Consider the following 25,000-nt stretch of genomic DNA (forward strand, 5'->3'; position numbering starts at 1 on the left):
CCCCCCCCCCCCCCCCCCCCCCCCCCCCCCCCCCCCCCCCCCCCCCCCCCCCCCCCCCCCCCCCCCACACACACACACACACACACACACACACACACACACACACACCCCCACCCCCCCATCCTGGGAGAAGGCTGTGTACACACAGACATGCTCGTGTGTGTACATGAAGGAATGCGCACACTTACTTCATGGGAAGATTCATTCATAAACACAATTTGAATACACTCCTCGTGAAACAAAACACTCACTTGTACATACACACGTTCATACTGAAAATACAATACGTCATGAAGAGTACAGATAGCATTTATACACCGAGACGAGGGACAACTATCGGATCATCTCCAGGTCGCTACGGAGATCGTGAACAAAATACCAGTGAATCGTTTTTAAAAGTGTTTTAGAGAATGGCACAAAAGTGTGTGGATGATGGCGGGTTCAAGCAGCCTTACCTGGCCGTGTCTGATTGGATTCTGGGGCTAGTGAGGCAGCACACCTGTTGAACGTTGAGTAGTCAGTGGATATCCAGCCATCACCACACACACTGAGAGATCTCCTGGATGGCAACGTCACCAGCTCATGTAGCATGATCAAACTTTACATTAAACAGGTTTTTGAACATGTGGTCGATTAGGTTTTAGCTTAGAAGGGTAGAGCGCTTTTGGATGAACGCTATGTAAATGCAGTCCATAGCATTAGCAACTATGAACCTGGGGTCAAATCCTTTCAAAGGAATGGAGCCTCCTTAAATCGGAACATCTCAACACATCTCAAGTTCACCACAGCAGTATAGACCAACGCTAAATGAAACACTACATCAAGAGCTTCTTAAACATGTCAAATAATCATGTCAGAATTTTCATCTGAATCTGCATTAAAGCTTCCATAACATCCATATGTGTGTAAGTGAGACCAAATATTTGTCTTAAATGTTGCCGTTTATAGAATTAAAGATTACCATCATAGCTATGCACTTCGTAGTTCACAGCTTATAGATGTATTATTGTATTTGTTTGAGAATTTAGGTGCCTTAGATGCTTTCAATCAACGTTCCAGTCGCTCAACTACCAAGGGAGGCCGGTTATTTTAATTCATAAAAAAAAACACAAAATGCAAAAGAGGGCTGAAATGGAAGCTTGGGGGCCCCCTTGTGTTTTGGGGGGCCAATGCAACAGCATAGTCTGCATATAGCAATAAACGGCCGCTCCCACACACTCACACACACACACACACACACACACACACACACACACACACACACACACACACACACACACACACACACACACACACACACACACACAGAAGTGTGTCCCTAAAGAACGCAGTGTTCTTTAGGTACTAGGTGAGAGATGGTTAGTCTAGGTATTAGGTTAGGGTTAGTTTACCTAAAATATGATTAGGTTGTTATGAATGTGTCGGTACGTGTGTATGAGCAATAGCCCTGTCACTTCTTGTGTATCTGTTTAGTGTAACTCGTATTTACGGGAGGATCCTGTAACATTTTGCAACGATTCAGACCACTGAGCAGATTGAGCAATAAATACAGAAATTGGGGGGGCTTTCTGGGACTGTGTGTGTGTGTGTGCGTGTGCGTGTGCGTGTGTGTGTGTGTGTGTGTGTGAGTGTGTGTGTGTGTGTGTGTGTGTGTGTGTGTGTGTGTGTGTGTGTGTGTGTGTGTGTGTGTGTTTCTCAGAATTGGATTCTAATCCATGTGTAGCTCAGTAGGTAGAGCAAGGCAGTAACACTGTAGGGTTGGGGGTGCTATTCCCTGGGTGCTCAGTATAGAGCCAGGCACTGTTGCAGGTCCTATGTCCTTCTGATTCAGGGGATTTAATTCACCTGTGTGATGGAAATCAGAGTGTGACGGGGAGGCGGAACAGTTTCTGACCGATAATGACTTTTCTTTTTAAAGTAGATCGCAATTTAGTGACTAAATCTATCCTTTGTTTTACCTTTAAAACATAAGACGAATCATTTCGTTTAAAGCTGTGTTTAATAAAGCATATTTGTTTCACTTTGAATCAGCGCTTGCGTTGTTATTGTTTTGGATCGCGCGTCTTCTACCCGCTCCTAAAGTGGCTTTTTTAATCTGGGCAGAAGGCCGCTATAGGGAGTGTTTGTTACAGGGAGTGATCGTTATCAGGATGAGGGATGCGTCCTTCAGGAGGAGCGGGGTCTATAAGAGCCGGTCGGCCGGGGCGGCCGCAGAACGCTCCAGGATGAAGCTCTGCCTGCTGATCGCTCTGCTGGCGCTGCTCTCCTCTCAAAGTGAGTCCTCCGATGGGTGGCTTAGTGACCCGTAGCTCGTTAGAAAAGGGTCCTAGTTGAAGACTGTATGGGTAGCTCACCTTACTACCCATCCTGTTAGCGGTATTGAACAGGATGGGTAGTTTGGTTAGTCCTTCACTAACCTAACTAACTACCCATCCTGTGAAATACCTAACAGGATGGGTGGTAAGGTGATCTGACAGTGTGGGTAGTTGGATCACCTTACTACCCATCCTGTTATGTATTTCACAGGATGGGTAATAAGGCTAGTCCTTCACTAACCCAACTACCCATCCTGTTAGAGGTCTTTAACAGGATGGGTAGTTAAAGACTTCTAACAGGATGTGAAGTTAGTTTAGTTATTCCCTAACTAATCTCTTGTCATCTGTGTGTGGATGATGGCTGGGTTAAGCACCCATCATCCACACACTCAGCATTTATATTTTTAGTTTGTATTTACTTATTGTAGTATCTTTGAGTACCTACAAAACCTCTCCATTAATTGTGTGTGTGTGTGTGTGTGTGTGTGTGTGTGTGTGTGTGTGTGTGTGTGTGTGTGTGTGTGTGTGTGTGTGTGTGTGTGTGTGTGTGTGTGTGTGTGTCTGTCAGGTGAGGGAATCATGGGAGGGCAGGAAGCTCCGGCTCATTCGCGCCCATATATGGCCTCCATCCAGATGCCGAACGGAGAGAACTGGAAGCACGAGTGCGGTGGCTTCCTGGTGGCCGACCAATGGGTGATGACCGCGGTCCACTGCCTTCCAACCGGGTGAACGAAAACTTAGTGTTGTCTTCTGCGGGGGACGGTGGTCGTTGTTGTTTACATCTGCTGACGGTGGTCGTTGTTGTTTACGTCTGGTGATGGTATTGGTTGTGTACTTCTTGCGAGTGTGTGTAGTGTTGTGCGCTTCTGCTGATGGTGTAGTGTGGTGTCCTTCTTGTGATGGTGTTTGTTGTTCTTTACTTCTGCTGATGGTGTTTGTTGTTGTTTACTTCTTGTGATGGTGTTTGTTGTTGTTTACTCCTGCTGATGGTGTTTGTTGTTGTTTACTCCTGCTGATGGTGTTTGTTGGTTGTTGCCAGGGCCAACGGGAGGAAGGTGGTGCTCGGAGCTCATTCGCTGTCAGCCGCGGAGGAAACCAAACAGACGTTTGATATTGTAGTTCACAACAATCCAAACTTCAACCAACTCAACTACGATAACGACATCGCTTTACTCAAGGTCACCGCATACTGTTAATCACTGTAAAGGTCACCTCATACTGTTAATCACTGTAAAGGTCACCGCATACTGTTAATCACTGTAAAGGTCACCTCATACTGTTAATCACTGTAAAGGTCACCGCATACTGTTAATCACTTTACTAAAGGTCACCGCATACTGTTAATCACTGTAAAGGTCACCTCATACTGTTAATCACTATACTAAAGGTCACCTCACACTGCTAATTACTATACTAAAGGTCACCGCATACTGTTAATCACTGTAAAGGTCACCGCATACTGTTAATCACTGTAAAGGTCACCGCATACTGTTAATCACTATACTAAAGGTCGCTCACACTACTAATCACTATACTAAAGGTCACCTCATACTGTTAATCACTATACTAAAGGTCACCTCACACTGCTAATTACTATACTAAAGGTCACCTCATACTGTTAATCGCTTTACTCAAGGTCACCTCATACTGTTAATCACTGTAAAGGTCACCTTGATACTGTTAATCACCTTGCTACTGTTAATCACTGTAAAGGTCACCTCACACTGTTAATCACTGTAAAGGTCACCTCATACTGTTAATCACTGTAAAGGTCACCTTGATACTGTTAATCACTGTAAAGGTCAGCTCATACTGTTCATCACTATACTAAAGGTCACCGCATACTGTTAATCACTGTAAAGGTCACCTCATACTGTTAATCACTGTAAAGGTCACCGCATACTGTTAATCACTGTAAAGGTCACCGCATACTGTTAATCACTGTAAAGGTCACCTCATACTGTTAATCACTGTAAGGGTCACCTCATACTGTTAATCACTGTAAAGGTCACCTCATACTGTTAATCACTGTAAAGGTCACCGCATACTGTTAATCACTGTAAAGGTCACCTCATACTGTTAATCACTGTAAAGGTCACCTCATACTGTTAATCACTTTACTAAAGGTCACCTCATACTGTTAATCACTATACTAAAGGTCACCTCATACTGTTAATCACTGTAAAGGTCACTTCATACTGTTAATCACTTTACTAAAGGTCACCTCATACTGTTAATCAATTTACTAAAGGTCACCTCTAGTACAGTTAATCTAATCTTTACTAAACTTTAGTAGAGTTAATCACTGTACTAAACTGTAAAGTCTATAGAAGCTTTAAACTACCTTTATTAATACATTCTTACAGTAGCTGTAAGAATATTTTATCAATGTATTCTCATAATAGCTGTAAAGTATATTTTATTAATATATTCTCATAGTAGCTGTAAAGTATCTTTTATCAATATATTCTAGTTAATGTAAAGTATATTTTATTGTTATATTCCTCTAGTAGCTGTAAAGTATCTTTCATTATTATATTCTTCTAGTAGCTGTAAGCTCTCCGATTGACGTCTCTCTTCCCGCTCATCTTCCAGCTGGACCGGCCAATCACAGCGTCCGAGTCGGTTAGAGCCATCGAGTACCAGCGGGCGGGGGGTACCAACCCACCTATAGGCGCCGAGGTGGAGACCGCGGGCTGGGGTTCGGTCAACAACCTGGAGGGGCGCACGGACCGTCTGAAGGAGGTGGCCATGGACGTGGTGGACCCCGAGCTGTGCGCCCGCTACGACTACTACGGCTCAAAGTTCACCAGCAACATGATGTGCTCCCACAAGCTGTGCCCCAAACCCTGCAGACACAGAACCAAGACCGAGGATACCTGCGATGTAAGACTCACCAACAGGCACCACCGAGAAGGACAGATGTCCTTCAGTTAACTGATAAGGACTCAAGGCTCTGTATACTACATCTTCTTGAGTTCAATGTTTTATACGGTCTCAAGGCTCTGTATACTACAGCTTCTTGAGTTCAATGTTTTATACGGTCTCAAGGCTCTGTATACTACAGCTTCTTGAGTTCAATGTTTTATAAGGACTCAAGGCTCTGAATACTACAGCTTCTTGAGTTCAATGTTTTATACGGTCTCAAGGCTCTGTATACTACATCTTCTTGAGGTCAATGTTTTATAAGGTCTCAAGGCTCTGTATACTACAGCTTCTTGAGTTCAATGTTTTATAAGGTCTCAAGGCTCTGTATACTACATCTTCTTGAGTTCAATGTTTTATAAGGTCTCAAGGCTCTGTATACTACAGCTTCTTGAGTTCAATGTTTTATAAGGTCTCAAGGCTCTGAATACTACGGCTTGTACTGCTACTGTTTTAATAGGACTCATGATTCTGTCTACTACAGCTTCTTGAGTTAAAAGTTTTATAAGGAATCAAGATCTCTAGACTAAAGCTTCTTCTGCTGCCGTTTTAAAAGGACTCAAGACTGCATGCTACAGCTTCTTGTGTTGGCTCTTTCATCAGGACTAAGCTCACTGTTTTATGAGGACCTTGTGTTTCAGGGAGATTCGGGCGGACCTCTCATCTATAATGGCGTAGTCGTAGGGATCACATCCAACGGCGGGAAGAGATGTGGTCAGGTGAAGAAGCCGGGTATCTACACCGTCATCTCCCACTACACCGAGTGGATCAACAGCACCATGTCCCTGTAGCCCCATCACCCCCCTCTACACCACCTTAGCCCCAGCTCCTCCCTTTCTACACCACCTTAACCCGGTTAACACCTCTACTCCACCCTGGGCACAATAATAGCCCCAGGACAGCCAGCCCAAGCAGATCTCAGGGTTACCATGAGGTCCTTGCGACAAACTAAACATGTATCTGGATCTCTGTACCATTGATGCATTTTATACACGGCGATATATGATGCTAACAATAACATTTCTAGCCATATCCAATATATATACATGGATCATCCTGCAACACATTAAAGATGTCCTAATAAAGAAATTGTAGAAAAGTTTTTATTCATTCATGTTCATAACAAATGAAAGGCCGAAATAAGCCAGATGGCAGCAGGAGATAGAGAACATAAAAGTGAAGAAAGTTCAGACATAACATTTTTGTATCCCAAGCTCTCCTAAACGAGGCAAAAAAAAAAATTATATATAAAAAGGAATTGCAATTAAGAACATCGTTTGCATAAAACTAGAATATATGTACAGTAGTTTCAGTGTCCTAAGATAAACCCGCTGATCTTAAACAGCCTTAGAACGGCGTCGCTGGGAGTTCAGGAGAGGCAGACGGCGTAGACAGAACCGACCAGCAGCTGTCAGAGCAGACGCCTTCCAAACGGTTCACAACAAACAACCCTTCAGGAAGGGAACATTTCAACACAACATGGCGGAATCATCTGAAAACATCTGGAATCAAGCTTCTAAACGTCTAAACATTAGTTAACAAAACCTTTTCTACATTGTGTCGTCGACACGATATCTTACAGACTCGTTGGAAGACAATTATCAAACTAACTGTCGGCATTCGCTCTTCCGAGCTATAAAAAAACATACATGGTAAAACACATGGTTTAGAAGTCTCTTCAGAACATGAGAGCCCATGTCACGCTGAATGTATCAGCCAGTAGAACACTTAGAACCGTCCCGCCGTCCTCTCCTTCACCACTTGAATTCAATCTTCTTCCGGGAAACCTCTGGGAGACACAAGAGGCTTGATGAACACATGCTGGTGAGGAACCCATTCATCTAGCTCCACACGAGACCTTCAGCTGAGCTTGGTTCTAGGTTCTCAACGTTGCAGCTAAAGCTGAGCTAGGTTCTAGCCCTGGATCTCAACGTTCTAGCCGAGGCTAAGCTAGGGCCTAGGCTGAGCTAGGTTCTAGGTCTGGATCTCAACGTTGCGGCCAAAGCTGAGCTAGGTTCTAGGTCTGGAGTTGGACATTCTTGGGAGTTCTCCTTACCTTCAGGCTTGTCTGCGGGGGTGGTGAGTCGACAGAGTGTAGTGTGCTTGGCCGTTTCCTTCTTTATATCACCTAGGAGACAGCAAGCAGAGGTCATGAAACATCTCCCACCTCTCGCTTTAACAAACACTGATGTGGAGAGGGTCGGTCCCTGGAGGACAGAGAGAGAGAGAGGTACTTTGGATGACGATGGTGGCGGCCTTGGACTTCAGAGTGGGTTTCCTTGGCGCTCTCTCCTTAATGTTACTGGACACGTCCATCTCCACCTTCCGATGCTGTCGCCACTTAGAGGCCTACACGCACACGCACACACACACACACACACACACACACACATAAACACTTTTCTTATTGGTAACACTATGAATCCAAACAGTATGTCTACACTGGTTCTCATCCGGGGGAGGGAGGGAGGGAGGGAGGGAGGGAGGGAGGGAGGGAGGGAGGGAGGGAGGGAGGGAGGGAGGGAGACGTACCTCTACTGCCTGGCCGAATGAGCGGGACTTGATCGATGCGAGGAGCAGAGCTCTGCTGGAACTCTGAGGAGAGGAGAGAAGAATCAGTGAGGACTCCAGCACCCCCTGGTGGTCAGGCTGAGCGCTGGACACCGGCACCCCCTGGTGGTCAGGCTTAGCGCTGGACACCAGCACCCCCTGGTGGTCAGGCTGAGCGCTGGACACCAGCACCCCCTGGTGGTCAGGCTGAGCGCTGGACACCCCCTGGTCTTTTTAAACTAAATTACAGCATTCACACCGTTTCCCGAAAGCATCGTTGGTAACGAACGTTGTGAAAATGCTTGAAGCTAACGAGGACACTCGTTACAAGCTACAACACTCACCACATCAATAAAACCAGAGATGGACCCTGACTCACCTCCTTCTGGGACGTCCCTTCACCAGAGTCTTCCTCTTCCTTGACTGGTGTCTCCTAAGATAAGACACAGACACAGATGACAGTGGACTGGAGTCTCCTAAGATAAGACACAGACACAGATCACAGTGGACTGGAGTCTCCTAAGATAAGACACAGACACAGATGACAGTGGACTGGAGTCTCCTAAGATGAGATAGACACAGACATGCTCCAGATCTAGGTCCTGGATTTAGTCCAGGTCCATCTAGACCCTAGACTAGGTCCAAGTCTTGGTCTAGGTACGGATCTAGATCATCTAGACCAGTGGTACTCAAGTAGAAATGATGAGGGGCCACAAAAAATTTTTTCAGTGACTCAAGGGGCCGGTCGGTATACGTGTGACTGAGGCCGATATATGCTCTGTTTTAGACGTAACGCGTAAGCACGTAAGATACATAACCCCCCCTTGCGCGGTAAAATATCCCCCCTTACGTGCTTAAGTGCGTCGGCCAAAATTCCTGACTATGCGACTAAAACACTACGGCCCTACGCAGCTCGCAAAGACTGTGATTGGCCAGCTAACCACATCCTTTCAGGAGTCTCACATTTCCGGTTTTACAGCATAATAGCGCAATTTTTAAAAGGCTGTGACAGAAGCGAATGAAGAATTTTGAAGAAGGAGAAGAAGAAAACACAAGAACGAATTATGATAATTATAAATATAAACAAGCCAGCGATTTCCACTTCCACGCCCACAGATTCGTTCGTTGCTCCCCCTACTGTTCTGGCGGAGAATCCCCTTGCAACACGCGCAATCCTTAAGGAACCTTAAAGGAACCGTAAATCAAAACTTGTCTAAAACAAGTCCCTTGTGTAAATTACGTGCTTACGTCTCTGCGTCTAAAACGACCCTAAATCGGCCTTGACTGCTGCTGAGATGGACTGTCTGCCTCGAGTTTGGGAGGGCTGAAGCGGTCTGTGGGCTGGAGTGCTATCTGTTTATCGTTGCAACCCCCAGCCTCGTATTGAGATCGCGGCGCGCGGTTTCAAAATAAGAGCGCCCAGCACGATTTTTTTTATTTTATTTTTTTTTATTTTTTTTTTAATAATTAAAAAAACTTTTCAAAACAGCTCGAGGGCCATTAATAGACACCCCGCGGGCCACAAAAGGCCCGCGGGCCGCTACTTGAGTATGACTGATCTAGACTCTGAGAGACTCACCATCTTTCCCTGCCAGTTGCTGAAGTCCGCCACGGCCTGGCCGAGCTGTGGCACGAGGTCTCGGTTGACCAGGTGTCCGTCCACCTGGTCCAGGGACAGGCGGTATCGCTCGTAGTGCTCATGCACATTGGACAGCTCCTGCAAAAGGTCACAGGTCAGAGGTCGTGCTTTATCGTGTGGTTTATTGAGTGGTTCTACTGGTACTGACGCCGCTGGTTCTACTGGTATTGACGCCACTGGTTCTACTGGTACTGACGCCAGTGGTTCTACTGGTACCCTGACACCAGTGGTTCTACTGGTACTGACGCCACTGGTTCTACTGGTACCCTGACACCACTGGTTCTACTGGTACCCTGACACCAGTGGTTCTACTGGTACCCTGACGGCACTGGTTCTACCGGTACCCTGACGCCACTGGTTCTACTGGTACCCTGACGGCACTGGTTCTACCGGTACCCTGACGCCACTGGTTCTACTGGTACCCTGACACCACTGGTTCTACTGGTAATGACGCCACTGGTTCTACTGGTACCCTGACGCCACTGGTTCTACTGGTATCCTGATGCCACTGGTTCTACTGGTACTGACACCAGTGGTTCTACTGGTACTGACGCCAGTGGTTCTACTGGTACCCTGACACCACTGGTTCGTTGTTTGGTATGTTGTTTCGGCGCTAAGCCAAAACAACATACCAAAGTGAATCAACAAGTGAATCCACAAGTTCACTCAACGCCAAATGCTAAGCTACCCAAAACTAAAGTTACATGTATCAGCCGGATTAGCCCGTCACTGAAGTTAACCCTGCCGCTGAAGAACCGGTTCCTGCCACTTCAAAAGCCAACGAACGCGCCTGCCACCCATGCACCCTTGAGCCCCGAGATGCGTCCGGACAAACAGTGGGGACAGAGACCGACCATGAATGAACCCGTCGCCAGAGAGGCGAGCTGTGCATGCGTCGGCCTCCCGTGCACACCCTGAGCCCCGAAATGTGTCCGGACGGACGGTGCGGTCAGAGATGGAACAAGAACCAGTCGCCACGAAGGGGAGCTGCGCATGCGTCTACCACCGCCACCTCAAGCCAACAAGGGCCCATCTCACAGAAAGCAGATGAACCAGACACTCTGATTATAGGAGACTCAACCATCAAGGATATAACCGGTAAGAAGATCAAAACATGCTACTTCCCAGATGTGATGGTTAGTGATATCAACCAGAATCTAGCCACAATCATATTGGAAAACCCCAAAATCTCACAGATTATTGTGCATGCAGGACTTAATGATATTCAAAGAGAACAGTCAGAACTTCTGAAGAGGGATTACGCTGATCTGTTGGATACACTGGACAAAATACACATTAAGTCATTCATCAGTGGACCCATACCAACAGTTGACAGGGGAATAAACAGATTCAGTCGTCTACTTGCACTGAATACATGGCTTTCCAGAGTCTGCAATGAAAGAGGAAGGGGCTTTATTGACAATTTCAACTTGTTCTGGGGGCGCAAATATCTTTTCAGAGCAGATGGCCTACACCCAAACAGGTTAGGCTCAAAACTGTTGAGGGACAATCTTCTCTTCTCGCTTTCCCACAAATCTCCATGGTCTGACGCACAGGCCATAATCAGAGCACAGGTTGAGAAGAAGCGAGACTACAGCCTCCCCGACACATCTACTCTGCCACACAGATAGCAGACAGACCAAAGACCTTGAAGAGAGACAACAGCCTGCCCGACACCATGGACACCGTGCCTTCCCCCATCGCTGATGCTGGCTTGGCGAGGAACGGCCACCCCCCTCCTCTGCACTCCCCCATCAACGATGACCTCCAGCCTCATCTCTCCCATAGCCACAACAACAACTCCAGCTCCACTGTCTCCTCCCTTTACGGTTTTCCAGCTGAATTTAAGAAACTGGAATATGTTGGCATCAAACTTGCATCTGTGTCAATGATAGCATCGCCACGTCATGGCCACAGGCTGATAACACCAAAGCGGAGGGAGCCCCAGCCCCCCCCCCCTGTACTGATAGTAGTCCTGAGTATTACTGAGACAAAAAAGGGTTCAGCCGTAGACAAAGTATAAAGGACGTTTCACATAATCTGCTGAACCCAAGGTTGCCTACGTCAAAACATGGCAACTTTTGCCTTCCTGTTGTAACCACTAAGAGAGTAAACAAAGGGAAACTTAAGACACACTGCTAACCTCACAAATCTCATACATATTGCCTCCAAACCAAAAACAACCTTAAAGCCTATCAACAACACCATCAGGATGGGCCTACTTAATGTTAGGTCTCTCAAAGGTCCCATGACATGCTATTTTATGTATTTTTTAATATAGGTATTAGTGGGCAACTAACACAGTATTCAAAGACGTTTCTGAAATTCAGCCGTGGTGCAGAGTTACAGCCACTCCGAGCCAGTCGCACAATGAGCTTCCCCCAAATGCGCTGTTTTGGTGTCTGTAGCTATAATGCAAATGAGGAGGAGCGAGGCGGGTCAAGGAGGAGGGTGGGGGTGTGGCCCTGAGCAGCTTGCAGCCACGGTACCATGCACTCTGTTTACAGTGGATGTATCGCAATGGCGAGGCGCACAGCCTTTAGCCGTGTTCTGTAAATATTCTAGAACACACGGGAGTCCTGGAGCTCTATATCTAGATATTATATAATATTATATATTATCATATAATATATATTATCACGGCCAAAAGCTGTGTGAGCCGATATTATGAATCTCAAACGACGCGTTGGGTTCTCCGACGTTCCTGGTTCTTTAACATCCTCATCAATGTGAAGTAGACTGAGCCGCGACAAGGAGGAGAAAGGTATCATTGCCGGGCAGCGCTTAGGCACCTCCGCCTCCGGCGGTGGTCCCTCAGCGGGTCTCAAGCGGGAGACATTCGCCGCCAACAATCCCCTTCTCCTCCATGTCGTGGTTCATGTTCTTGAGGGAGTCAAAGCCAAAGTTCCTTCCCCCCAATTCATTCTCAACCTTGGCTGAGATAACCCCCAATACGAGTCTCGTTGTAGAAATACCAGAGACGAGAGACCGACGTGTTATGCGCCATAACACCAAAAGCAGAACGGTTATCCAAATAACAAGGAAGTGTACAACACTTGTGTTACAGTCCTGGATCTCTGTATCTAAATAATATCATATAATACATAGAAATCTATATCATTTAATACATATTATCACGGCCAAAAGCTGTGTGCGCCTCCAGACGATATTATGAATCACAAACAACTTTGTCGGGTTCTGCGACGTCTCTGGTTCTTCCACTTTCACATCAACCTGAAGTCGACTGAACCGCGCGCTGCCTGCTGCCGGCTGCCCGCTGCCGGGCGATGGTGCCTCGCGGCAACCGGCGGCATGTCGCAGTTCATGTACTTCAGCGAGTCAAAGCCAAAGTTCCTTTCCCCAAATTCCTTCTCAACCATGGCTCAGATAACCCCCACAACAGTCTCGTTGTGGAAATACAAGACATGTCAAAGAACCGACAAGAAACACTTGCGTTACAGTGTGCGTATTGGTTCTACTGGTACTGACGCCACTGGTTCTACTGCTACTGACGCCACTGGTTCTACTGGTGCTGACGCCACTGGTTCTACTGGTACCCTGACGCCACTGGTTCTACTGGTACCCTGACGCCACTGGTTCTACTGGTACTGACGCCACTGGTTCTACTGCTACTGACGCCACTGGTTCTACTGGTGCTGATGCCACTGGTTCTACTGGTACCCTGACGCCACTGGTTCTACTGGTACCCTGACGCCACTGGTTCTACTGGTATCCTGACGCCACTGATTCTACTGGAACCCTGACGCCACTGGAACCCTGACACCACTGGTTCTACTGGTACCCTGACGCCACTGGTTCTACTGGTACTGACGCAACTGGTCCTACTGAAACCCTGACGACACTGGTTCTACTGGTACTGACCCTACTGGTACTACTGGTACTGACGCCAGTGGTTCTACTGGTACTGACGCCACTGGTTCTACTGGTACTGACGCCAGTGGTTCTACTGGTACTGACGCCAGTCAGTACCAGTCTAATTAAACATAGAAGGATTAAAGATTAAAAAGGTTAATGTGATGTCTGCAGCCGTGGTCGTGAGAGTTTATGACAATCCAAACTATTTTTTGGATTGTGGGGAACAGGTTGCTGCTAGGGGGCGCGGCAGCATATAGGAATGCGTGTCTACGCACCCTAAGGATGAGCAAGATTCCTTTGTGTGTGTCAAGATGGATCAATGTTTAGCTTTTGAATATTGTATGAAGGGAATGTGAAAAGAGTGTTTTGAATTTTGGATGGGGTTGCCTTGATTTGTATACAGGATGTTACTTTTAAGAAGTGGCGAATTGTAAAACTTTTAAAGAATAAAAGAAGGACAAAACTAGTTCTGCCAGTAACCTGAAACAACTAGTTATACTAGCACCCTGACACAACTAGTTAAACTAGTTACCTGACATAATACCAGGGTAATATCAGTAACCTGGTATTGTTATACTAGATTACTAGGTTTTACAGTAGTCCCTGACCACTAGGTATTACAGTAGTCCCTCACTCACCACTAGGTATTACAGTAGTCCCTCACTCACTACTAGGTATTACAGTAGTCCCTGACCACTAGGTATTACAGTAGTTCCTGATCACTAGGTATTACAGTAGTCCCTGATCATTAGGTATTACAGTAGTCCCTCACTCGCCACTAGGTATTACAGTAGTCCCTGATCACTAGGTATTACAGTAGTCCCTGATCACTAGGTATTACAGTAGTCCCTGATCATTAGGTATTACAGTAGTCCCTGATCATTAGGTATTACAGTAGTCCCTGATCACTAGGTATTACAGTAGTCCCTGATCACTAGGTATTACAGTAGTCCCTCACTCGCCACTAGGTATTACAGTAGTCCCTGATCACTAGGTATTACAGTAGTCCCTGATCACTAGGTATTACAGTAGTCCCTGATCACTAGGTATTACAGTAGTCCCTCGCTCACAACTTGGTATTACAGTAGTCCCTCACCCCTAGACAACACTGTGTGGACGTGGTTTAACCCGAGAGGTTCCTCACCTCCAGCAGCTCACTGTTGATCAGTTCCTGGGGACGGGACGTTCGCTCTATGAAGTCCTCAACCACAACCTGCTTCTCCACCTTCCGGGTCAGTTTGTACGTCAACTGGTGAGAGATGAGGAGAGAGGAGTAGAGAGGGGGAGAGGAGGTGGAGAGAGGAAGAGAGGAGTAGAGAGGAGAGGAGTAGAGAAGGAAAGATGAGGAGAGAGGTGTTGGAGAGAGGAAGAGAGGAGTAGAGAGGGTGATGAGGGGAGAGGAGGTGGAGAGAGGAGTGGAGTTGAGAGGGAGAGATGAGGGGAGAGGAAGTCAGGAGTAGAGAGGGAGAGACGAGGGGAGAGGAAGAGAGGAGTAGAGAGGGAGAGACGAGGGGAGAGGGTGAGTCTGATGTAAACAGATGCAGTGGTTCCTGCTGATTAGACCGATGAAACTCACCGGGTGGGGCGTGGCTGCGAACCAGAAGGCATGCTGGGATAACAGCTTCTGCAGAACGTAGACGCCGTCGAAGTGCTGGGCCGCCGCAGCCTCCTTCTCGAACTTCTTCACCTCCTCCCAGTCCTTCAGAGCGAGCTGGATCTACAGGAGGAGACAGAACAGCTGGATCCACAGGAGGACACAGAACAGCTGGATCTACAGGAGGACACATAACAGCTGGATCTACAGGAGGAGACAGAACAGCTGGATCTACAGAAGGACACCGAGCAGCTGGATCCTGCGGAGAATGACGAGCTCTGCATGCTGCAAGGGTCTCTCCTCCATTAAACGCATTCGGAAAAGAGACACACGACTACAAGGCTGGCTCCGAGCTTCAAGCACTCTATCGCCAGGGAGGTTAAACAGACACAGACACCAGGACGGGGAATCGAACCTGCACTTTGGGCCTTAACAGCTGTTCGTTGTACAGAGCGTAGAGGAGGTACAGAGCCCCCATGCGGATCTGGAAGGTGTAGGGGGGCAGGAGGTACTCGCAGACCATAGTGAAGATGTGCCGGCTGAAGGCCTTACCCTCAACCCTTTCCGTTGTGCCGCTGGAAAGAACAGGACAGGTTAGTTTATACAAATATAACGTTATTCATACAGCCATTGGGTGTAGTAAGGTAATCTGCTGTACAGCAAGGCACCCGCTCATGTCTTTATACATAGATACACTTGACAGGACTATTCACCACCTCATGTCTTCATAAGTTAGAAACACTGGAAGAGGGAGAGAGAGCCTCCTTCAAAAGAGTGTGAGAGAGAGAGAGAGAGAGAGAGAGAGAGAGAGAGAGAGAGAGAGAGAGAGAGAGAGAGAGAGAGAGAGAGAGAGAGAGAGAGAGAGAGAGAGACACAGAGAGACAGAGAGAGAGAGACAGACACTCCTTCCAGAGAGAGAGAGAGAGAGAGAGAGAGAGAGAGAGAGAGAGAGAGACACTCCTTCCAGAGAGAGAGAGAGAGAGAGAGAGAGAGAGAGAGAGACAGACAGACAGACACTCCTTCCAGAGAGAGGGAGAGAGAGAGAGAGAGAGAGAGAGAGAGATAGAAACAGACACTCCTTCCAGAGAGAGAGAGACAGAGAGAGAGAGACTCCTTCCAGACTGACCCTAACCACCAGCAGCCCAGCAACTTACTAGAATATTTCATAAAACTTCATCTCCCTCCATATTTTCGCGAAGACCTCGAACCGTACAGACTCAGTCTTCTGAAAGCGCGCCAGCAGCTCTTCACAGTCGTCCTTCACCTGCTGTTTGCAGCGGATCATTTTAGGTAGATATGTATTCTATATTCTTATCGTTTATCGATCAATATAGTGTATGTATATTTGTTTATTAAAAAGGCGTTAATAGTGACAGTTAAAATCCAGTTATAGCTTGAAGGAGGATTAAAAGAATACAGAAATAAAAACATGTCCATAACGTGTCGCGTGTTTCTGACGTCACAGTTGTACTATTACATCTTAAAGTGACAGCGTCAGGCCTCCCAAAGCTTCGAGGTCAATAAAGAATGGACGTCTATAATTTATGTTTTATTTGAACAAATATATTTATATTACGTTTTTATTCATTATTTTAAATATTAGTATTATCATTGTACGAGAAACGGTCCATACGATTTTAATAAGCATCCTAAAACGGTCAAATTAGACAATGGTCTTTATTGTTGATTTTTGCTTTTCGTCTAAATGACTATTCGATTCACTGTACAGTTAAAAACCTATGCTGGTAATCGTGTACAACTCTTAACTTGTACTTCACGTCAATATGCTGATTAGATTTCTCCGGCAGGGTTTGAACGCATCACCAAGGCGGTATTTGAATGCATCACTGTGGCGGATATGAGGAACGGTGACGTGGAGGCGGAGCGGACAGGTAGACCAGCGATCCGAGGACTTCAGTAGACCGACGAAGACTACTGGATATAGTACACTACTCAAACGTACACGTCGTGGTCGCAATCGCCTTTTTGGTTGCCGGAGGAGTCCCATAATACTCGATTTAAATCGTAAACAAGTGAGGATCCGCAAAGAAAATGGCGGAGGCGGACGGCTCCAGCAGAGCCTTCTTAGGACTGTCAGATGTTTCCATCTCTGAGGACATCCCGGTGGAGGGAGATATCTCAATGCCCCCAACCTCCAGCTCACAGGACGACGGGTTCTCCACCCTGGACGAGCCGGTGAAGGACACGGTCCTGCGGGACCTGAAGGCGGTGGGCAACAAGTTCGTCCACGTCCTGTACCCCAAGAAGAGCAAAGCTCTGCTGCGGGACTGGGACCTGTGGGGTCCCCTGCTGCTGTGTGTCACGCTGGCCCTGCTTCTCCAGGGGGGGTCGGTGGACAGCAAGGACGACGGGGGTCCGCAGTTCGCCGAGGTTTTCGTTATCATCTGGTTCGGGTCGCTCATCATCACTTTGAACTCCAAGCTCCTGGGCGGAACCATCTCGTTCTTCCAGAGCCTGTGCGTCCTTGGCTACTGCATCATGCCCCTCACTGTCGCCATGGTGGTCTGCAGGATAGTCCTGCTGGGAGGCTCCGGGACCGTCAGCTTTGTGGTTCGGCTGGTTGTGGTCTGTGCATCCTTCGGCTGGTCCACCTTCGCCTCCACAGCCTTCCTGGCGGACAGTCAGCCCCAGAACCGCAAGGCACTGGTGGTCTACCCGGTGTTCCTCTTCTACTTCGTGATTGGTTGGATGATCCTCACCTTCGCCCCGGCGCAGTGACCCCGTCGGGCGAGGTCCGGAGTGCTGAACCCCCTGGAGAGGAGGACTCTAGACCACAAGCCGGATGGTTGAAGTCATCCTGGACTTTGGAACTGACTGCTTTTCTTCTGTTAGTCTGTCAGGGGGGGTTAACCAAAGGGTACTATAAAAGGTGGATTGTTCTTCTGCTGGTCTGCCAGCTGGTTGTCATGCGGGGGAGGGGAACCGCGGTCAGAAAGTTCAGTTTTTAGGGGACAGTGAAGTAAAAGGGACACGACTTAGGAGCTTAAAAGCATTAACACTTAACCAACTTGCCTGCTGATGTGGTCATGATTGCAAGTCGACGTAGAGGGAATGTCTTTGGGGACAGTGCAATCCTTGTTTTATAAAAGCACGGGCTTTTGTTTCCTGGTTTAGTTTCCCACTCCCCCCCCCCCCCTCCTAGTGGACCCAGAAGAGGTGACCCTCTCGTGGATCCAGAAGAGGTGACCCTCTGGTGGATCCAGAAGAGGTGACCCTCTCGTGGACCCAGAAGAGGTCAATCTCTGGTGGACCCAGAAGAGGTGACCCTCTGGTGGTCAGGTCTTGGAATGGTCAACACAATGAATGTAGTGCATCTTGCTTTGGTCGCATTTATTTCCTAAACATAACATATGCATCCAGTTCAGCAAGGGTCCACTTTTAGTCTTTTTGTGTTTTAATAGCCACAGTGCAAGGTTTATTTAGTTCTCCTTCAAACTCCTTTTCTGTTCAAACTTTATTTTCCATTTTCAGTATTTGATACGAAATGTCCCTTTATACCATGACTACTATCTGATGACTATCTTCTTCCTAATTATATTTGATTCATATCTATTATGTTAATACTTGGGGAAGACTAATAAAACTATTCTGAACAAAACAAACCCATGTGGTTTCACGGTTCATCCAGCTGTAGCTACAATCGGGTACTGGTGGCACCACGTGAGAAGGGTCAACTGAGGTAGGATGATTATAGGCGCGTTCATGGTGTGGTCAGGGATGACGCTCACACTACGCCTGTTCCAGACAGCCAGGGCTGGGCGATTGGGCCTAAAAATAAAATCTACATTTTTTCGAACCAAACCTTTTAATCGAATTGAATCAATTTTTTTTTCTATCAATGACAAATATTTACATTTAAGTATGGATTTTATTTGAAGATTAACAAAAGCAAAATTTAGTTACCACAGACTTTAGGCAAACTCTAAAGGCTTACCTCTTTTTTTTCTTCAATAATATATATATTTTTAATCAATTGACCATAAATTCGAATTACGATTAAAAATCGATTAATCACCCAGCTCTACCGACAGCGACTGTTCATGTGCACTGCGTTCGGAATCTAGGTTATTCGTCAGCGGTATATATCACACCAACAGGATTGCCGCCAACAGCTGTTGGGCGTGGAACATAGGTTCTGTGTTTGTAGCCTATACTGTCCTTCAGCTTTTGGTTATGAGAAGCACATTGTATATAGTAGCATAGTATGGTACAGCCACGGTATGGAGGGCTACACTGGCCCTTATCTAGAGCTGGTTTACCAGTCCCCAACGTCGCTGAGCGTGATCACTGATGAGGCATTTCGTTATTATTAGGAGAATGAACGCGCCTATATGAACGGCAGATTAGAGCCACTACCTGGACTATACCAACTGGTAGGGGTGGAGTTGGAGCAATTAGTTGGACTGTCCCACTTGTGATGTCACACGAGGTCAGATGAGTGATGGCGTGTACTGGCAGCATCACACCTGGTTGTTAGAAGGATTCATTCTCTACTCTCAACCGCCTTTCGAAGTAACAAATAAAAAGCTGAGGATATCAAACATGTTGTGAAATTAACTGAGAAAGAGACTTAACAAGTCTATAGGTGAGAGAAATATATAAACTCTTGGTTCTTGAAATCCATAAATCATATTTAATAAACATACCTAAACGCTGATGATAGCATACATTTAAAATTAAGACATTATGAAGCATTATTCATAAATCAATTTTCAAATCAGAAACTTTTTTTGGTATCATAACACATGATATATTATTCGTTATATATTTCTATTATCATTAATGAACCTAGCTGTTGTGAAAAAAAATCCCCAGCAGTCAACGCGAGTTAGAAGTTTGGTTCAAAACCCTTCAGGTGGGTGTAGAGGGAGATGGTGTTGTGGTAAGAACCCCATCAGGTGGGTGTAGAGGGAGAGTGTGTTGTGGTAAGAACCCCATCAGGTGGGTGTAGAGGGAGATGGTGTTGTGGTAAGAACCCCATCAGGTGGGTGTAGAGGGAGAGTGTTGTGGTAAGAACCCCATCAGGTGGGTGTAGAGGGAGAGTGTTGTGGTAAGAACCCCATCAGGTGGGTGTAGAGGGAGAGTGTGTTGTGGTCAGAACCCCATCAGGTGGGTGTAGAGGGAGAGTGTTGTGGTCAGAACCCCATCAGGTGGGTGTAGAGGGAGAGTGTTGTGGTAAGAACCCCATCAGGTGGGTGTACAGGGAGAGTGTTGTGGTCAGAACCCCATCAGGTGGGTGTAGAGGGAGAGTGTTCGTTTGGGTCAGAACTCCATCAGGTGGGTGTAGGGAGATGGTGTTGTGGTAAGAACCCCATCAGGTGGGTGTAGAGGGAGATGGTGTTGTGGTAAGAACCCCATCAGGTGGGTGTAGAGGGAGAGTGTTCGTTTGGGTCAGAACTCCATCAGGTGGGTGTAGAGGGAGAGTGTTCGTTTGGTCAGAACTCCATCAGGTGGGTGTAGGGTCCGTTGGTGTCCAGCTTGAGAACCTGTCGGTTCCCGTAGGTTCCGTGTTTGACCTCTGCCCCCGCCCCCTCTGCCCCCGCCCCCTCTGCCCCTCCCGCCGCATGCAGCTGGGCCTGGCACAGCGAGACGAAGCGCTGGTACAGCCGCAGCCCGTCCTCCTTGCCGATGTTCCCGTGGTACTGCATGGCCCGGCCCTTGGCCCGCCCGCCCAGCGTGGCCTGGGGTACCACCAACACGCTGCCCCGGAGCTCCAGCACTGAGGCCAGCCCCCCCGACGCCCTCTCACACAGACGCTGGTTCAGCAGGGCGGACACTGCAGGGAGACACAAACGGACCTCAGCATTCAGCCTCTACCTCACAGTGTTACCTTAACCTCAACGTCCAGCCTCAACCTCATAATGTTAACTCAATGTCAGCCAGTACCTCATAATGTTACCTTAACCTCATAATGTTACCTTAACCTCAACGTTCAGCCTCTACCTCATAGACTAGTGTTACCTTAACCAAAACATTCAGCCTCTACAGTGTTACCATAACCATTGCCCTCTCACACAGACGCTGGTTCAGCAGGGCGGACACTGCAGGGAGACACAAACGGACCTCAGCATTCAGCCTCTACCTCACAGTGTTACCTTAACCTCAACGTCCAGCCTCAACCTCATAATGTTAACTCAATGTCAGCCAGTACCTCATAATGTTACCTTAACCTCATAATGTTACCTTAACCTCAACGTTCAGCCTCTACCTCATAGACTAGTGTTACCTTAACCACAACATTCAGCCTCTACAGTGTTACCATAACCTCAACGTCCAGCCTCAACCTCATAATGTTACCCTAACCTCAACATTCTGCCTCTAGCTCATAATGTTAACTCAACGTTCAGCCAGTACCTCAGTGTTACCTTAACCTCAACTTCCAGGCTCAACCTCATACTGTTACCGTAACCTCAACATACAGCCTCTATTGACAACAATATTAAATCAACACCAACGTGAGCAGACCGACCCATTTTAGGCAGCATGTCTTCTGTCGCCCCTTTGAAGAAACACACGTAGATCACCATTCCCCGGTCAATCTGAGTGGAATAGAACCATCAACAACATCATGAAGGATTACGTCCAGAAACACGTTCAGCAGACCTCTTATTATAGACACTAGGGTTGAACTGCTAACGTTAAGTACATAGAAGTGGTCTTGCATCATTCACGGTAGGAAAAAGGTTGTACAACTTTTGGTATTTTTTGTACTAATTGCAGATCCGCCCCATAATATTCTTCTAGAGGTGGAAGATAGCCTACCTGGACCCATTCCGCCTCTGATTCCGGACCCGGCGGGGCCACCTGGAGCCGGGCGTGGAGGCACTGCTGCAACACAGTGCGGGCCAGCGGAGCCGGGGCCGCTTTCTCCGTCATATTATAAACCTAATACAATTAAATTAAAGTAGAATATTACACAAACTATATTCATATGAAGTGAAACTATCGGTAGACACAGTCCGCAATCTCAAACTGGTCTAAAAACGCGCGATTGACGTGGACGTGACGTATACCATACGAGTTCAGGGTTTCGTTGTATATAGTTTTTCTTTCCATAAACACCATCATGATTAATAATATAATAATTTCCCCACAAATAATACATTGTCTGTTAATAATGCATTAGTTAATATATTTTTTTTAACGCAAACAATTTGCTGCGTCTACTTGCGCAGCCAGGATGTGCGCGCCACACTAGTCCACAACAACACGGCAACATGGCGGCGCACTGGGCCGGCAGGAGGCTCTCTTTACTATCCTTAATCCTAACAAAAAGAGGACAACATGTCCCGCTGTGCTGCGTGTATTCACCTCGGTGGAAGGTAAGGCACTTAAATGACCTGTCTCAGCCCCAACAGCTTGATTCCACCTCGTAATGTGGACGTGACATATCCTAACTTAATCATAACTTGGTCCTAAGGTAATAGTATACTATAGAATATAGTATATAGTTGTGTGTATATATGTATATGTTACCAAGTGGGGCCGACAGGTTTGGTACCAGTAGTGGGGTGGTGTACCTTGATGATACATGCCTGGTGTAACACCGAGTACAGTATTGTATGCACCAGTGAATTGAAGAGGTCTGGTCCCGGTAGTGAGGTGGTGTACCTTCTGGACAGAGCTCCGGACCCAGCAGCCTGCAGGACAGACAGCGGGAGATCATGGCCCGGGGTCTCCCCAAACAGAAGCCCATCGCCGGGGTCGGCCAGGTGGTGGTGGTGGCGTCTGGAAAGGGAGGTGTTGGCAAGTCTACCACCGCAGGTACGTGTGTGTGTGTGTGTGTGTGTGTGTGTGTGTGTGTGTGTGTGTGTGTGTGTGTGTGTGTGTGTGTGTGTGTGTGTGTGTGTGTGTGTGTGGAGAGAGAGACAGTGACAGTCAGTTAATAACAGTATTTCTGTTAAAGATTAGCTGGATTTGCCTGTGATGTTTAATTCTCTGTTGTCAGTGAACCTGGCACTGGGACTGATGGCCATCGACCCGGTAAGGATCTACACAGAATAACTCCCAACAAACACTCCCTTCACTAGTGAACTCCTATTCACTACCATGATCCCTTCACTAGTGAACTCCTTTATACACTACCATGATCCCTTCACTAGTGAACTCCTTTATACACTACCATGATCCCTTCACTAGTGAACTCCTATTCACTACCATGATCCCTTCATCAGTGAACTCCTTTATACACTACCATGATCCCTTCATCAGTGAACTCCTTTATACACTACCATGAGCCCTTCATTAGTGAACTCCTATTCACTACCATGATCCCTTCATTAGTGAACTCCTTTATGCACTACCATGATCCCTTCATCAGTGAACTCCTTTATACACTACCATGATCCCTCTCTCTCTCTCAGTCTAAGAGAGTAGGTTTGTTGGATGCTGATATCCACGGCCCCTCTGTCCCAAAGCTGATGAACTTGAAGGGGAATCCTGAACTCACAGAAAGTACTAAAGACCGTCTACACTCAAACCAATTCACACTCAAGCTTGTTTACACCCTAACCAGTTCACACATGTATCACCTAAACCACTCTACTTTTTCATCATGGTACATATAAACCTGTTAACAACAAATCAGTTTACATAACTGCAAACTCCAAACCAACACCGAGGAGGTTAAACTGTAAGGACACAGATTAATCTTACCTCCCTCTCCTTTCCTGTCAGCCAATCGGATGATCCCTCTCACCAACTACGGACTTCCCTGGTGAGTTTCTCAGATTACATCACAGATGAATTTGACCAATCAAACATGTTTGTTCACATGATGGCATCTCTCTTTCAGTGTGTTCACATCGCTCTTTCTCTCTCCCAGTATACTCTCATCTCTCTCTCTCCCAGTATACTCTCATCTCTCTCTATCCCAGTATACTCTCATCTCTCTCCCAGTATACTCACATCTCTCTCTCCCAGTAAACTCATCTTCTCTCTCTCTCTCTCTCTCTCTCTCTCTCTCTCTCTCTCTCTCTCTCTCTCTCTCTCTCTCTCTCTCTCTCTCTCTCTCTCTCTCTCTCTCCCAGTACACTCATCTCTGTCTCTCTCTCTCGTTCTCTCTCTTGTTCTATCGTTCTCTCTTGTTCTCTCTCTCTTCTTCCCTCCCTCCCATTGTGCTCACATGTCTCTCTCTCTCTCTCTCTCTCTCTCTCTCTCTCTCTCTCTCTCTCGTTCTCGTTCTCTCTGATTCAATCTTGTACTATCTCTCCCAGTGTCCTCACGTGTCTCTCTCTCTCCCAGTGTGCTCACGTCTCTCTCTCTCCCTGTGTCCTCAAGTGTCTCTCTCTCTCCCAGTATGTCCATGGGCTTCCTGGTGGACGAGGAGGCCCCCATCGTGTGGAGGGGTCTGATGGTGATGTCAGCGCTGGAGAAGCTGCTCCGGCAGGTACCTCCTTATGACCTGACGACCTCTTAATGACCTCCTGTTGACCTCCTGGTGCTGACGCCTCCCAGGTGCCCTCTTAACGAGCCCGTTGTCCCGGTGTGCAGGTGGAATGGGGGTCTCTAGACTACCTGGTGGTGGACATGCCCCCTGGGACCGGAGACGTCCAGCTGTCCATCTCTCAGAACGTCCCTGTCGCAGGTAACATGCACTCACTCACTCACTCACTCACAAAGTCACTCTATCACTCACAAAGTCACTCACTCACTCACAAAGTCACTCACTCACTGACAAAGTCACTCATGCAGACATACAGACTATCAATAACTCACTCACTCACTCACATAGACACTCACTCACTCACTGACCCACACATGCAGAAACTCACTCACTCACACAGACAAACAGACTCTCACTCACACACTAAGGGAAGTGTGTGTGTTTTAGGGGCGGTGATCGTCTCCACACCTCAAGACATCGCTCTGCTGGACGCACGCAGAGGGGCGGAGATGTTTAAGAAGGTCCACGTCCCGGTAATCAATACATCTGTTATTATATATTACTAGTAAAGACATAATCAATACATCTTTTTTTATGTGTATCTAGTCATAGACTATATCACTACATCTGTTAGTAGTGGTGTGTGTGTGTGTGTGTGTGTGTGTGTGTGTGTGTGTGTGTGTGTGTGTGTGTGT

At 47.1% G+C, this 25,000-nt stretch overlaps 6 protein-coding genes across 7 annotated transcripts in view; 3 read left to right on the forward strand and 3 right to left on the reverse strand.

Moving 5' to 3' along the window:
• The window catches only part of LOC115544457 (uncharacterized), a 993,561-nt gene that overhangs the window by 825,953 nt on the left and 142,608 nt on the right, over positions 1 to 25,000 (reverse strand). The gene's annotated exons all lie outside the window — the stretch shown is intronic.
• On the forward strand, positions 2,204 to 6,339 carry cfd (complement factor D (adipsin)). Its single transcript, XM_030357479.1, has 5 exons — positions 2,204 to 2,274; positions 2,884 to 3,040; positions 3,355 to 3,493; positions 4,911 to 5,201; positions 5,882 to 6,339. Exons 1-5 carry the CDS (start codon positions 2,226 to 2,228, stop codon positions 6,029 to 6,031), a joined length of 786 nt encoding a protein of 261 aa, XP_030213339.1. The 5' UTR covers positions 2,204 to 2,225; the 3' UTR covers positions 6,032 to 6,339.
• On the reverse strand, positions 6,326 to 16,369 carry snapc1b (small nuclear RNA activating complex, polypeptide 1b). Its single transcript, XM_030357466.1, has 10 exons — positions 16,054 to 16,369; positions 15,315 to 15,474; positions 14,882 to 15,022; positions 14,450 to 14,554; positions 9,370 to 9,507; positions 8,170 to 8,223; positions 7,773 to 7,835; positions 7,475 to 7,589; positions 7,297 to 7,368; positions 6,326 to 7,029 (listed from the first exon to the last, which is right to left on the reverse strand). Exons 1-10 carry the CDS (start codon positions 16,182 to 16,184, stop codon positions 6,995 to 6,997), a joined length of 1,014 nt encoding a protein of 337 aa, XP_030213326.1. The 5' UTR covers positions 16,185 to 16,369; the 3' UTR covers positions 6,326 to 6,994.
• Positions 16,015 to 19,461, forward strand: yipf6 (Yip1 domain family, member 6). The gene is made up of 2 exons (XM_030357482.1): positions 16,015 to 16,189; positions 16,708 to 19,461. The coding sequence occupies exon 2, from the start codon at positions 16,952 to 16,954 to the stop codon at positions 17,636 to 17,638; it is 687 nt and encodes a 228-aa protein (XP_030213342.1). The 5' UTR covers positions 16,015 to 16,189; positions 16,708 to 16,951; the 3' UTR covers positions 17,639 to 19,461.
• On the reverse strand, positions 18,875 to 21,957 carry dtd2 (D-aminoacyl-tRNA deacylase 2). The gene is made up of 3 exons (XM_030357485.1): positions 21,683 to 21,957; positions 21,390 to 21,459; positions 18,875 to 20,696 (listed from the first exon to the last, which is right to left on the reverse strand). Exons 1-3 carry the CDS (start codon positions 21,794 to 21,796, stop codon positions 20,356 to 20,358), a joined length of 525 nt encoding a protein of 174 aa, XP_030213345.1. The 5' UTR covers positions 21,797 to 21,957; the 3' UTR covers positions 18,875 to 20,355.
• The window catches only part of nubpl (nucleotide binding protein-like), a 4,478-nt gene continuing 1,576 nt past the window's right edge, over positions 22,099 to 25,000 (forward strand). Inside the window, exons 1-8 of one of the 2 annotated variants that reach the window (XM_030357467.1) lie at positions 22,099 to 22,242; positions 22,543 to 22,684; positions 22,869 to 22,903; positions 23,284 to 23,374; positions 23,597 to 23,636; positions 24,200 to 24,308; positions 24,413 to 24,506; positions 24,753 to 24,838. In XM_030357467.1, coding sequence (XP_030213327.1) covers positions 22,138 to 22,242; positions 22,543 to 22,684; positions 22,869 to 22,903; positions 23,284 to 23,374; positions 23,597 to 23,636; positions 24,200 to 24,308; positions 24,413 to 24,506; positions 24,753 to 24,838 — 702 coding nt within the window. In that variant the 5' untranslated portion in view covers positions 22,099 to 22,137. The remainder of the gene's footprint in view (positions 22,243 to 22,542; positions 22,685 to 22,868; positions 22,904 to 23,283; positions 23,375 to 23,596; positions 23,637 to 24,199; positions 24,309 to 24,412; positions 24,507 to 24,752; positions 24,839 to 25,000) is intronic. The other variant, XM_030357468.1, reaches the window with a different exon arrangement.

Source organism: Gadus morhua, chromosome 5 (assembly GCF_902167405.1).
Source record: "Gadus morhua chromosome 5, gadMor3.0, whole genome shotgun sequence".
In the NCBI taxonomy this organism is placed as follows: domain Eukaryota; kingdom Metazoa; phylum Chordata; class Actinopteri; order Gadiformes; family Gadidae; genus Gadus; species Gadus morhua.

Bases quoted from the DNA above. Each gene is read 5' to 3' on its own strand.
- cfd (XM_030357479.1), top strand. From the start codon at position 2,226: ATGAAGCTCTGCCTGCTGATCGCTCTGCTGGCGCTGCTCTCCTCTCAA. The intron at 2,275-2,883 runs GTGAGTCCTCCG...TGTGTCTGTCAG, and splicing joins GGCGCTGCTCTCCTCTCAAA to GTGAGGGAATCATGGGAGGG. The intron at 3,041-3,354 runs GTGAACGAAAAC...GGTTGTTGCCAG, and splicing joins GTCCACTGCCTTCCAACCGG to GGCCAACGGGAGGAAGGTGG.
- snapc1b (XM_030357466.1), bottom strand. From the start codon at position 16,184: ATGATCCGCTGCAAACAGCAGGTGAAGGACGACTGTGAAGAGCTGCTG. The intron at 15,475-16,053 runs GTAAGTTGCTGG...TGTTCTTTCCAG, and splicing joins AAGTTTTATGAAATATTCTA to CGGCACAACGGAAAGGGTTG. The intron at 7,836-8,169 runs GTGAGTCAGGGT...TCCTCTCCTCAG, and splicing joins AAGGGACGTCCCAGAAGGAG to AGTTCCAGCAGAGCTCTGCT.
- yipf6 (XM_030357482.1), top strand. From the start codon at position 16,952: ATGGCGGAGGCGGACGGCTCCAGCAGAGCCTTCTTAGGACTGTCAGAT.
- dtd2 (XM_030357485.1), bottom strand. From the start codon at position 21,796: ATGACGGAGAAAGCGGCCCCGGCTCCGCTGGCCCGCACTGTGTTGCAG. The intron at 21,460-21,682 runs GTAGGCTATCTT...TATTCCACTCAG, and splicing joins CAGAGGCGGAATGGGTCCAG to ATTGACCGGGGAATGGTGAT. The intron at 20,697-21,389 runs GTCGGTCTGCTC...GTCTCCCTGCAG, and splicing joins AGACATGCTGCCTAAAATGG to TGTCCGCCCTGCTGAACCAG.